Consider the following 13636-nt stretch of genomic DNA (forward strand, 5'->3'; position numbering starts at 1 on the left):
TATTTCATTACCCAGTAATAGACTTCATGTGGAAAGAAAAGATGCTTTATTATTTTACCTTTATTTGCCAATTTTCAAGATAATTAATTGGTTCCCTATCAATTCATTGACTTTGTTGTCATAGCCTTTACAAGGACCTATAATAGAAAATATTTCAGATAATCAAAATATTTGGAGAAATACCAACATAAGCACTGGTGATGAGAATTAAGTATAGAATTATCAATGAACCAATAACAGCTTCTGGCATCACAAAAATGAGAAAATTAAGTATTATGTGCCTCCTAGAGTCTTGTCAGACATTAGTCTTCCCAAAAGAATAGAACCTGGGTCTGGTCCAATCTCTAGATCTATTTGCCTATCTGCAGGAAAATTTGGAGAAGGGAAAGTTGTATCTAAGGTACAAAAATAAATCAGCAGGTCCAGGAACCATGCAGATGCAGGTCTAATGGTTGTTAGTCATTTATTTCTATTAACTTCTTTTGGGACTTAATGGAGTACATAGTCAGGTAGTTTTATTATATTGTCATGGGATTTTGTTTTTATCTATTTGCTCTGTTTTTATGTGGGGATTCAGAGAGATTGAAAACAGGTTCCCACTGCCTCTATATTCTCAAATAAGAATTGAATTCCTATGTGTGTTTTATATAAATTATATTTATCCTAATATTGTAAATGTTATGACTTAACTTATTTATAATTCCTATCTTCTTCTGAGTTTGTAATTTGCCTTGGGCTATCTCATTTTTACTATAATTTTATTAAGCATATATCTAATGTGTACAGTTTCCACGCTCTTCTTGCATGCTTCTCATATAAATGAGTTCAGTTGGTTCTACTAGGTTGAAAGAAATACATGTATTGTTACTACAGTGTTCATCATTCTAGCTTTCCCTTATGAACCAATTTAACCAACCTAAGACTTTATTTATACAATGGAAGGATAGGGCTTCATAGTTGATGGAAAATAATAAAGACACTATATAGTTTATATAGACTATTTTAGCATTCTAAACAAGGTGTTCCACATTAGGTAAATTACAATACTCTAAGCTGCATATCTATCATTCACTTGCCTAAACGAACAGGACAAAAGAGTTCCTAAGAGACAGGAATGGGAACACATTTATTTCCCTGAAAATAGCTCCATTATAGTTGGAATTGACAAGGGAATGACAAATATGAAGGACTAATTGCAAACTTAATCTAGATTATATCTCTAATTTTTTTATTGAAATGATACTTCTCACATATTATCTTTTGAGATAAGAAATCTGTTGTGCAGGTTTTCCTGATATCTAGAGATAGCCAGTATGCTTTTAGAGAATGAATCAGGATTCCTAAGAACATTTAAATAGGGTGCTGTGGGTTTTAATATTTATAAATTGGACTATACTGTATTGTAAATTAAAGAGATTTTTTAATTGAGGCACAAAATATATTAAAACAGAAAACACTACTTCAAAACTGAAAATACCATTCCGTGTATACTTATGGAGTTCCTGAGGATACAAAAACGAAGTATGGTTCCCAAATGCTAGTCAGAAGGCAAGTGTGGTACAAATATGATGCAAATTGGGAAGAGTCATGTAGTAATTTTTTTGTAAAACTAAATTGATTTTTATTTAAAAGACTGTTCTGTTGGAGCTTATGCCCTTTGTGCTTTTTAACTGACAGATATTCTTTTGTTCAAGAAATGATGATAGTAAATTATAAATTTTGTTTTGTTTTACTATGCTTACTTATGAGAATAAAAAGTCAGTAACTCTATTTAGTTTCCAGAATTTTTTATTTAAGTCTTGATGATCTTTGTATTCAACTCTTAAAACCTGAACCACTATAATAAGTGCTATTCCACCAATACAAACTAGCATTAATAAAGGATTGATTAACTCTATGTTGAAATAAAAAAAAGTTTGAATTAAACTGTGAAGAAGTCAAGTTCATTTTAAATTTATATTAATGTTATTTTTATTTTTATGAATACATTGCAAAATAACTTCTTACAGTTCTCTTTATCTCTTTGTTGATCTGGATCTGGACAAGTATATACCTTAAAAGCAAATTTATATTTGCCACAAATATGTAAAGAGTCTTAGAGATTTCTTATAGGCAAGATGAATATCTGAATAGATACATAACCAAAGGTCAGACTAACAATAAGCAAATGAAAGGAATTTTAAAATGGCTAGTGTAAACACGAAAAGATGTTCAACTTTACTGCTATTAAACAACATGAATTATTTATTTGGCAGGTGGATGTTGAGTATTGAGGAAATGAGAATTCTCATATGCTACTACTAGAAAAAAAATTAGTACAAACTTCCTTGAAAGCTATTTGTCATCACATATCTAGTCTTAAGAATACAGAGACCTTTAGAATCAGTGATCCCCTTCCTAAAATCTGTTCTGAAAAATTTCAGAGTTGCAGTTCAGGTGTCATCATGCTCACTGATGTTCATTGCAGTGTTGCCAACAATTAGAAACATGAAAATATCTATAGAATGTTTAAAACAAGTATAATAATCTACATATTATATTTGGTCTCAAAAAGTAATTTTGAAGAATACGTAATGATGTGCCAAAATATTAAAAGGATATAAATATATATGTTTATGTAGGAAGAAATATTTCTGTACAAAATATAAAACACTGTTTTCAGTGGTTCTTTCTGAGCAATATGATCATATATGCTATTTTTGTTTTCATTTATTTACCATTTTTTCCAAATTCCCAATAAAGAATGTGTGTTACTTTTATGATTTAAAAATTCTTATTAGCCAGGCCATGATGGTGCACACCTGTAATCCCAGCAGTTGGGGAGGCTGAGACAGGAGGATCTCGAGTTCAAAGCCAGCCTCAGCAAAAGTGAGGCGCTAAGCAACTCAGTGAGACCCTGTCTCTAATTAAAATACAAACAGTGCTGGGAATGTGGCTCAGTGGTCGAGTGCCCCTGAGTTCAGTCCCCAGTACCAAATAAATAAATAAATAAAATAAATAATAAGAATTCTTATTAATAATTCTTAAAGTTGTGAACAGTTTAAAAAAAATTATAGAATCAAATTAATAGGTTTATTTTCTATCTTTGAGGATGAATCTTTTAAAACCAGTTTGAGTTCAACAGTATAAACCAGAAGCTGCCTAATTAAAAGTATATTTTATTTGCTGGGGACAAATTATCTTGCCTGTTTCTTTTTGCCTTCTCTCCCATGAAAGCAAATATTACTGTTCTATGTTGCAAGAGTCAGTGTGAATTAAGAGAGAATTACTATGAAATGAAATACTTGTAGTTCTTTAGGAGAAAAAAAACATATTGATACCTTTATTGAAGTTTAACTACTGTGTCTGTTTTCTATGAGGATTATAAGAAAGCACGCAAGGCATCTAAAGAACCAGAGAAAAGAGATAATATAAATACAAACCATGATTCTGATCATCACTTCTGTTTGTATGTGCTGCAGTATAACCTTGAATATTTGGATGCAAGTCACAACCATGTGATAACTCTTGAAGGATTTAGAGGTCTGATGAAACTAAAGCACTTAGACTTGAGCTGGAATCAACTGAAAAAATCTGGCGATGAAATAAATGTGTTATGTAAACAAACTACAAGCCTTCTCACTCTTAACATTCAACATAATCCATGGCAAAAGGTATGCAACAGACATGTTTTTGAAAAAGTAAACACTTTGAGGCCATTTTCTCACTACTTTAATTTTCAATAATAGCCAGAAGTGGGAAAACTATCTTTGTTTTCTTAGACTTAAAATCCTTCATAAGTTGAATTTAGTGTAGTAATCAAATGAATCAAATACTACCATAAGAAAAGGCTATACTTTCATGTTAGGGTTTTTTTTTTTTTTTTTTTTTCGTAACCTCCAACAGTTTGAAAGCATTATTGCTTTAAGAATGATTGACATCATTGGCTTCTGCACACCTCCAGAGAATACATTAGGCTGTGTGCCAGAACCCTACTATAATGAGGCACAGGAACCAAAAATAATATGATACAGTGAAAGAAGTATACTATTAAGGAGGAACCATAGTTTGACATGTAATTTATCCTAATCTGTGTTTGAGAAAAATGTTTTACAATTATACTTTGAATTTTGTGTTATTCTCTATTTTAAGTCCAGAAATCACCTCTCTTCATAAAACTGCATAATGAAGTCTTAAGTTATAAGATGAAATGTGATTGAACTTTATTTTATCATCATGAAAATATGTAATTTCAATATTCAGTGATTAAATATAAGTGTATCTCAAAATATTTTAAATAAGGCTCAAGTTCATAATTTCAAGAATCTTCCTTTCTCTGCCTCTGAAATGTGTATGTTCAACTTTTCGAAGGGGACTGAAGATTGATTCATTTATTAAATTGGCTATATTACTGAATTTATATTGTTGTATTTCTTCTTTTAAACTCGCAAAATTGAATCTTTTTCTTTTGCCAGAGCAGACCTTCTGAATGATCACAGTACAACAATCTCCCTGTTGCCAAATTGGATGTCAAGGGCTAACTATCCATATTGAATCACACAATATGGATATGCTGATCTAGATGAACAGGATTCGTTGCAGTTGTTCTTTTAACTCTTTTCACCATAGCCAATTTTCAAAAGTTCATGGGACTTCTCCCCTTCATAAAAGTAGAATCATCCACCTACAAACAAAACAGATTAACTCTTAAATATGATTTAATTTTAATTATTATTTAAAGAATTAAATGAAGCCTTTATATTTAGATACATGTAAGAAAAAAGGAGATGGATAATTTTGAATTATGTGGAAAGAAATGAAGAAATGCTTCTTTCTATGTTATAACCTATGTAATATTTTGTGAAAATTAACTTTTTGCTATTTTTCCCAAGCCAGCCACATTGAGGCTGAGTGTCATTGGCAGATTAAAGACTCTTACACATTTAGATGGGCAAATCATTTCTGAAGAAGAAACAACAGCAGCTATGAAATTTATTACTGGAACAAAAATTACTCAGGTTAGATTTTACTGTTTAATATTTCTTGTGCTATTGGAACATATGAATATTTCCCATACTTATTTTTAGTCATTAAGATTTTATATTCCCTCTTACCATATTAATTAAAAAATATGTAACAATTATACCACTTGATTATTTTCTTTTCATAGATACCTTATTTAAATACCATCTGGTTGTATGGACTCTTTTGATACAGCCCTGCACACAATCCCACAAATACCTTTGGGGTAATTTTTTTCCCTAGTCACCTCAACTTAGCAGAGTCTGTTCTAGAGCCTACAAAAGCAAATTTGTGAGAACAAGGTTAGGGTTAAAGGCCTTGAGAAAGCATTTGTGAATTATCTGGTTTGTTTTGACAGATGAGCCCAGGGAGAGGGGAGAGAGAAAATACCTATATTATCCAGATTAAGAATGCTATATTTTAGCCAAATAGCTTCAAACTCCTAAATATTACTATCTACTATTTACTTTTTGTGGGGTACTTGAATATTAATTCCTTAAAGTTTAACTTTGGATCTATTCAAAATGAAGGGAAGAAATATTTGGTGATAAAAAAATACCTTATCAACACTCCTGAAGACTTGGGAATTAGCTCTACCAGAAATCAGTTTACTAAAATTTTTTAAGACAGTGTGATATTAACATAGTTAGACAAACAGACCGACAGAACAGAATAAAGATGCAACAGATCCATACAGCTGTGGAAACTTGATAAATAACAGCTACCTTTGCAGATAAGAGGCTATTTGATAAAAGTACATTAAAGACTTCAGTGCAAAAAGCAAAACCAACCATATTTTAGAAGAAAATATCAGATTATTATTACCTTGAATTAAGGAAGAATTTTGAGACAAGAAACAAATAGCATAAACCATAAAAGATTGGTTTTGCCTAGTTAAAATTGTTATGTCTTGTTCTCAAAATATACCATAAAGAAAGTAAAAAAAAAAAAAAAAAAAAAACAGCCTACATTCTAGAGAAAGAAATTTGCAACACAAGTGTCAAAAGATATTCTTTATATATCCAGAATATTTAAGGGAAAAGACAACCAACCAAACAGAAAAATGAGGAAAAAATTTGAACAGACATTTCACTGAAGATGAAATCAGAACAGCCAATTAACTTAGGAAAAGATGCTTCGCCACATTAATGTTCAAGAAAATGAACATTAAAACTACAATGACCTACCATTTATTAAAGCTGACAATATCAACTTTCAGCAAAAATATAAAGTAACCATTATAATTGGTACAATTTGATGCTGTTATACACACACACTCACACCGCCCACCACAGTCCAGCAATTTTACTTAGTGACATATACTCTAAAGAGCTCTTACATGTATGTATCAGGAAACAAGCACAAGAATATTCATGATAACAGATTCAGCAAGGACACTGAATCTACCTGAGTGTTCACTGGCAGGAGACTCATTAAGGGAATACTATTTAGCAGTGACATATAGATGAACTACAGCTACGTAGAGAAGCACAGATAAAATCTCATGAATAAAATGTTGAGCAAACAAAACAAGTCATAGGAAAACTAAATTATTCAGTTTTTCATAAGATTCAAATATATTCAAGACTAAATGATGTATTGTTTGTAGGCATAAACATAAGTCTATAAAGCAAGCAAATGAATGGTAGATGATAAAAAATTGGCCCATCCTAACATGACAAGGAGCTTGTAGGGCATTAGGAATATTCTAACTCTCAAGCTGCTTTAATGACTGGATTATATTGGTGTCTGTATTATAGTAATTCTCTTCAAAGTTTTATAAATATTATCTTCTAATAGTTCAATATTTGCTAAAATTAAAAAATGCATACTTAAAAATACATCTAGATATTAAAAATATGTTAAGGCAAATGAAGTGCCCTGTTTTAAAATTATGTATCATACCATTTATTTTACCTAGGAAATAATACCTTTTAACTATATGTAAATGAACTATTTCTTTTATTCATCACATTTTTTATTTTATTAGTTATCTATCTTAAGGCATTCTAGTACTAAAGAGGAGAGACCACGGATACTTAGCATATGGCCTTCTGCCAAAATTCTGACACAGATTTCAAAGTTCGGACCACATTTACATATGAGTGGAAACTGGTACTTGAAGGTAAAGGCTAATTCTATAAAACTTAATATAAAGCTTAATTTAAATTGATGTTGTATGTCAGTCTTGGTTTATCATAAAGAGGGCATAGATATGTAAGGGGAAGAAAATTGAAAGAGAGGAATTAAAATAGGGAAGGAATACTTAATATGCACCCTCTTAGCAAATTTCAAGTGTGTTATACAATACGTTTAACTTTAGTCACAATATTGTACATTAGATTTACAGAATTCATTTATCTTGCATAATTGAAACTCTGTGCCCTTTGCCTGAAGCCGTTGGCAACCACCATTCTTCTCTCTGCATCCATGAATGTGACTGTTTTAGATTCCATATATAATTGAGATCATGCAGTGTTTAATTCACAATGTATACATGCAGATCAAATGAAGTTGTATACCTTAAACATATACAACTTTAAATTGATAATTTTACTTCATAAAGTTAGAAAAAATAAAGACAATGTTATTATTAGAAAAAAGGTAATAAATCTACTACATTCCAAAACATTAAAAAGGTCAACTTATGAATAGATGTCACTGTTGTGATAGATTTTGACTGTTGTTACCATAGAATTAGAGATTAGGTATGCTGCAAAGTGAAGGATAGATTCTGATAAAATGTCACAATCGGCCAGCAGACTTTAAAGGATTAGAGACAGAGATCAAGCCAAAATTTGGGTGATAAGGGATCATGAGTCTTGGCAAGGGGATAGAAGAATAGGTCGGAATTCAGCCAAGGTAAGGGAAAGGACATAGAACACTAACAGTATCTTGTTACAGAAGGTCAACAGAACTCAGCAGAGTCCTTTCTAGAGCCTACATGAAAGATGCACACTGGGCTAAGGAAGGGAAAAAACTTGCCAAAAATATAAACTTGACTAAGGGGGGTCTTTGAAAATAAAAGATAATAGTGGCATTATTTTTATTATGGAATATATACTGATATTGAGCTGTAGTAGAGGCACAATGGCAACTTTGGTCAACTCCATGGGGTGTCCTGGAATTAGAAGTGTCCTTTAAATTTTTCCCATGTTGGGCCGAGATGCCCAGGCCTTTATCTATCTTCATCATTGGAAATGGGCCAACCTGGGAAGGAGCGTGACCTTAGGTGAGGCAACTCTCTCTGTAGTCCTAGGGGTACTGACAGCCAAAGGTTTTCTGCCAGTAGCACTTCCCGCAGCTGGGACAAGTCCTTCACTGCAGGAGGAATCTGACTGGCACATCAGTGTCCCTAATATGTAAGTCCCTATTGGACTTACAGTCCCATCAAATTTTATTTTTTTATAAATTAAGAACTTCACAATATTTTTAGTTTCTGAAGAAATTTGGAATTCTATTGTTCAATTTTTTATCTTATAACATTGAATTTATTTACAAGATTCAGAAGTAACATACAATGTGAATTATTGTATAGATAACTGCCTTAAATTTAGATGGACAACATCTCTTTGAAATCACAAATTTAGAAAAATTGGAAAATTTGAAATGGGCATCATTCAGCAATAATAATCTCACTAAAATGGAAGGCTTAGAATCCTGTATTAACTTGGAAGAGCTCACCTTAGATGGAAACTGCATCTCAAAGATAGAAGGTAAGGTAATTGAGAACTTTGAAGTCATAAAATGTGAATGTCTAAACAACAGGAGTAAAAAAATTAATGACACTCAGGACAGAATCTCTGAAGAGCAAGATCACTAGAGAAGTTCCAGGAAGGTTTGCAGCAGATATTCTAAATACCTATGAAGTGGAATTGTAACAAAAAGTATACTATGCACAATGAGCCCAGGTGGACTTTGAACTCCTCTGCCTTCTTCTCTGTGCCATTATTTAGCAACTATTACTACTCCCTAGCACATACTAACTAGGGAGTTATTAATATCTGTTAAGTTGAATAAAATGATAAATGATGTATATTTTGAAAAGCTAAAACAGTTAATTTTGCAAAATATGAAATTAAGGTTGTATTTAAAAATTTTAAGACTTCAAGAAATATAATTACATTTACTATAAAATGAAAATCAAATGTACTATATATATAACCTTTCATATGGATCCATACACAAGTACAATTAAGCAACTTTAGTAATATCTCAATAATGAAACCAATATAATATGTTTTATTTGAATTTTTAAAGTTCAGTATTAAACATATTTTTCTGAGGCACAGAGAATAGGAGAGACAATTCCTGTCTTCAGATTTCCTAGATTCTTCACTTCATTTGGGTTTATGTTTATCTGCAGCTAAAAATCCAGAGTTTAGAGGGAATGTTCTAGAATATTCTGAGTTATATTTTCTGACTCCTTTATTGACAGCTTTATGTTTATTTTCCTTTACTGCTTTGAATCTGGATAGAAATTGAAAGAAAACTTCTATAGCTTGCTAACAACTTTCTCTTATTCTTTCTCTCCAAAAATCACTGCATTTAATTCCACAACCCTTTAGAAGTAGATTTTAATATGTCCCTTTTAACGATGAGGGAAACTGAGACTCATAAGTTTCATAATTTACCTATGGTCCCAAAACTAATAGTGATACATTCAAAACCAACCATGACACCAAAGGTCTTATCTTTAAACTGAACTGTCTTGCCTACAATTACAAAGTACCTATAGTATAAGGGTCACACGGGGGTAGATTCTAGTGAGAGTAGCCATTTTCTAAACTCTATCTTAGAGCATTTCTGAACATACCATGGTAAACTTAGGTTAAATGATTCTCTTAAATTCAGGTGAGTCTATAATGAGTAATCCTTTCCAGGGTTGTACTCTAGTTTCTTACATTAATATTTTAAAATGAGAGCTATGTAATTATTGAGAGTTTTGTGTATCATTCTGTGTTGTCTTCAAAATGAAAGTCCTCATTAATTATATTTTTTTAAGGTTATTTGATGGATAAATTAAGTATTTGCTTTGTGGTACTTTTCTTTAACACCTAAGAAAAATGAATCTACTTAGAAATCTAAAATTAGAATTAGATGTTTGAAATGGGATTTTATTTATTTTAGTTTCATTCTGAAACAAAAGGAAAGGCAGGTATGGTTACAGAATCCTAAAAGCCCTTTGAATTTAGATACAGGGTAACAGTAAAATGACTGGTGGGCTAGGGATATAGCTCAGTTGGTAGAAGGCTTGCCTCATAAACACAAGGTCCTGGGTTTGATCCCCAGCACTGCAAAAAAAAAAAAAAAAAAAAAAAAAAAAAATGACTAGTCAGTTATTTACTTTAAGTTCACCTTTCAGTGCTGTCTGAATTTTTTTTTTAATTTGTTTATTTTTCTAGGCATTTCTAAGCTAACTAAATTAACTCGCCTCAGCATAAATAATAATCTTCTGACTGGTTTGGAAAAGCATACTTTTGATAACATGCTTCATCTTCACTCCCTTTCTCTTGAGAACAACAGAATCACTTCATTGGGTGGTTTACAAAAAACTTTTAGTTTAATTGAATTGTACATAAGCAATAACTATATTGCTGTCAATCAGGAGATCTACAATTTAAAGGTAACTGGGGTATGAACTTGTTTCTTTAAAACATTAATTCATACTATGGAAGTAATATATGTTAGCTGTACAGAATTTGAAAAATATAGAAAAATATGTGGAAGAAAATTAAAATGAGAATAATAAGGGTTATTAAAATGCATTTGCATTCATTTTGTATACATGTATAATCATATGTGTGTGTAACCATAATGACCCCAATTGGTAACTTTTTATTTTAATACTTCAATAAAAGAACCCAAACCCATTCCTCTTAACAAGTGCCTTCTTCAGTATTTCTAAGGATTGACCAACCTGGTTTCTGGAAGTAGGATTCCTTAACATTCTCCTTTGTCAATACAGTTCTTGATTATCTCTCTGTTCTTACCAGTAGTTCCAATTTTTTTTTCACTCTTACTCAGATTTGTTCTCTTTAACTCCCCTAAAGGAATCACTAATTCAAGACTACTGTGTAACAGACTTTACTTAAGGTTTGGAAGAAATGGAGTGTTTTTACAGCACAGAATGGGAATTCACTGCAAATATAATGTGTGATGATTTCATCTTAAGTTCAATGGCCACTTTCTACCATTGGGAGTATTACACTGGCCTCTCCTTTTGCTGATACATGTTGTAGGACTTTATCTCCTACCAAAATCTTGTGTCCTTTCCCTGGTTTTCCTTAGATTCAGTGTTCTCCTCATCCTATTCCCACAAAATAACCTCTAAAGCAACCTAATAAATATTAGCCACAAAATAAGCCATTTTACCATTATGATGCAGAGAAATTTTACTTCCCATTGTTTTAACTTCTGTCCTACCCTGCTAGGAGTCCTTCCTTCATAGCATATCTAAATGTCTCATAAAGTAAGAAAGCACATTTTCCCTTAAGTTGTATTCTGTCACCCTCTCAGAAAGCAAAAACACTGCAGTTTTAGCTCTTTTCAAATGGCAGTGTCTTTTCATTCCTTTTATATCTGTATATACACATACATACTGTTTAATATGCCATTATTACATAAACAAAACATATTGTCTTAAAAGATATCAAAGTTTCCCTCTAAGCCTTTACCATTGAAAGAAAATATATTTAAGTCTAGTGTCCTAAAAAAGATTCTGATCAGATAACATATATCAATGAAAATGTTACACAAAAATATACCTTAGCAGTCTGAAAAGGTAACCCTTGCATTTAAAGATACACCTAAAAACACTCAAATTCTATAAAATTATAGATGATTCAAGGGTGTTTAACCTCATAATGGAAAAAAAAAACTTTCTGGGGCATGATATATATCTTCTATTACCTAGGGTTTATGCAACTTGGTCATTCTCGACATGTATGGAAACATTATTGTATGGAATCAAGAAAACTACCGATTATTTGTAATATTTCATCTTCCAGAACTAAAAGCTTTGGATGGAATCTCAATTGTAAGTTGTTTGATGACTCATAGCATTTGGTTCAAGCAGCAAATTCATATACTCATAGGCCATAATCATTTAGAACACTGACTTATCATTAGCATACCAAAACTTACTATGCTTATTAAAATCTCAGTCTCCAAAAACTCATTTTAGATCTGAATTTGAAAAATTTTCTCATCTGACCAATTTTTAAATGTCTAAATTGAGATGGAAAGGGAGGGAAGATAATACTTACATTTGTATCCACTGAAATCAAGGTCTAAAAAGTAAAGAGCATAATTTTATGGAACAGGATAGAAAAGCTATGCTCTGGAGCCTTACCATCTTTTTAGACCTAAAAATAGCTTCCCGTATTTTGGAAAAATATAATTGTTAATAATTAAGGAACATTGAATGAACAAGTGTAGTATGGCAATATTACTAGTAAATGGTTTTTAAAAAAGTAAAATAAACACAATTCATGGCTGACTATAAAAGCAACATTTGGAGACTTGGATTCTATAAGAAGCAAGATGGGGCTTAGGATTTCCACAGGACAGGGTAAATGCATGACAAATGTGTGAAGAATAAAAGGTTTCCCTGGGTAATGTTGCCAACTCCCATTAGTCAATAAAACGTATACAGTTTTCTAGTAAATTGAGAGATGGTTCATGATTATTTGGTACTCAGGTGCTCTAAAAAGATTACTAATCCCTTTCCTGCTTCTTAAAGTGTCCTCCTAAGAAAGGAGAATCTAAAACAGTCTTACTGCAATAAATACACATTCTCTAAAGTCTTGTATACTGGGTTTTATTTAATTGTTAGCTTTCATTGAGGAATGCTTTTGTAAAATAATCTTATGAAACTAGTACTGCATTTGCTCTAAAAGATACTGAAAATCATTTCTTCCTATCTCTCTGTGACCTCCTTTGAAGACCCACATGAGAAAGTACTTTTAGTACTTTAGTATAGAAAAAGACTTTTTGCCTCTTAGGAAAAGTTTTGTTCTCTCACTCATAATGAGTAATATTCAACTTTTTTTTTTTTCTCACTTTGACAATTAAAAGCTCAGGCCCAAATTTATAACTGATTAGGATCTTATAGTCTCTCTGTCCCTGGTTTTTACCTATTTTAACTTAATATTGTTCTTGGTCTTAGTCTTCATTATTTATGATTTGCATTTTACTGTTTGATTTTATGTTTCCTGTAAACTGCCACAAGTTCTTTGCAGAATGAGGTATAATATAAATTTATGAATTAATAATGTTGCATGAAGACTAGACTGAAGAAAGAACTTAGATATTAAATAAGAAACAATAGGAATGCATTCAGTTTTGAGTAGGGAGATAATATATTCAGAAAACATATATGTTAGGAAATTTAACCTATGTTCATCAGAGATATCATTCTATAATTTTCTTTCCTTGATGTGTCTTTGTTTTGTTTTGGAATCAGGATTATGCTTCATAAAATTAATTTGGGAGTGTACCCTCCCTTTCTACCTCATGAAATGATTTGAGGAAGATTGGCATTAGTTTTCCTTAAAGGTGTGGTGGAACTTGACTGAGAATCTATCTGGTCCTGGGTTTTACTTGTTGAAAGGCTTTAAACCTCTGCGTTTTA

At 31.6% G+C, this 13636-nt stretch overlaps 1 protein-coding gene across 1 annotated transcript in view; it reads left to right on the forward strand.

Moving 5' to 3' along the window:
* Positions 1 to 13636, forward strand: part of Lrrc9 (leucine rich repeat containing 9) — a 99734-nt gene that overhangs the window by 42833 nt on the left and 43265 nt on the right. The window contains 6 exon segments of the mRNA XM_047542345.1: positions 3462 to 3653; positions 4872 to 4997; positions 6992 to 7126; positions 8540 to 8717; positions 10407 to 10627; positions 11918 to 12040. Coding sequence (XP_047398301.1) covers positions 3462 to 3653; positions 4872 to 4997; positions 6992 to 7126; positions 8540 to 8717; positions 10407 to 10627; positions 11918 to 12040 — 975 coding nt within the window.

Source organism: Sciurus carolinensis, chromosome 2 (assembly GCF_902686445.1).
Source record: "Sciurus carolinensis chromosome 2, mSciCar1.2, whole genome shotgun sequence".
In the NCBI taxonomy this organism is placed as follows: domain Eukaryota; kingdom Metazoa; phylum Chordata; class Mammalia; order Rodentia; family Sciuridae; genus Sciurus; species Sciurus carolinensis.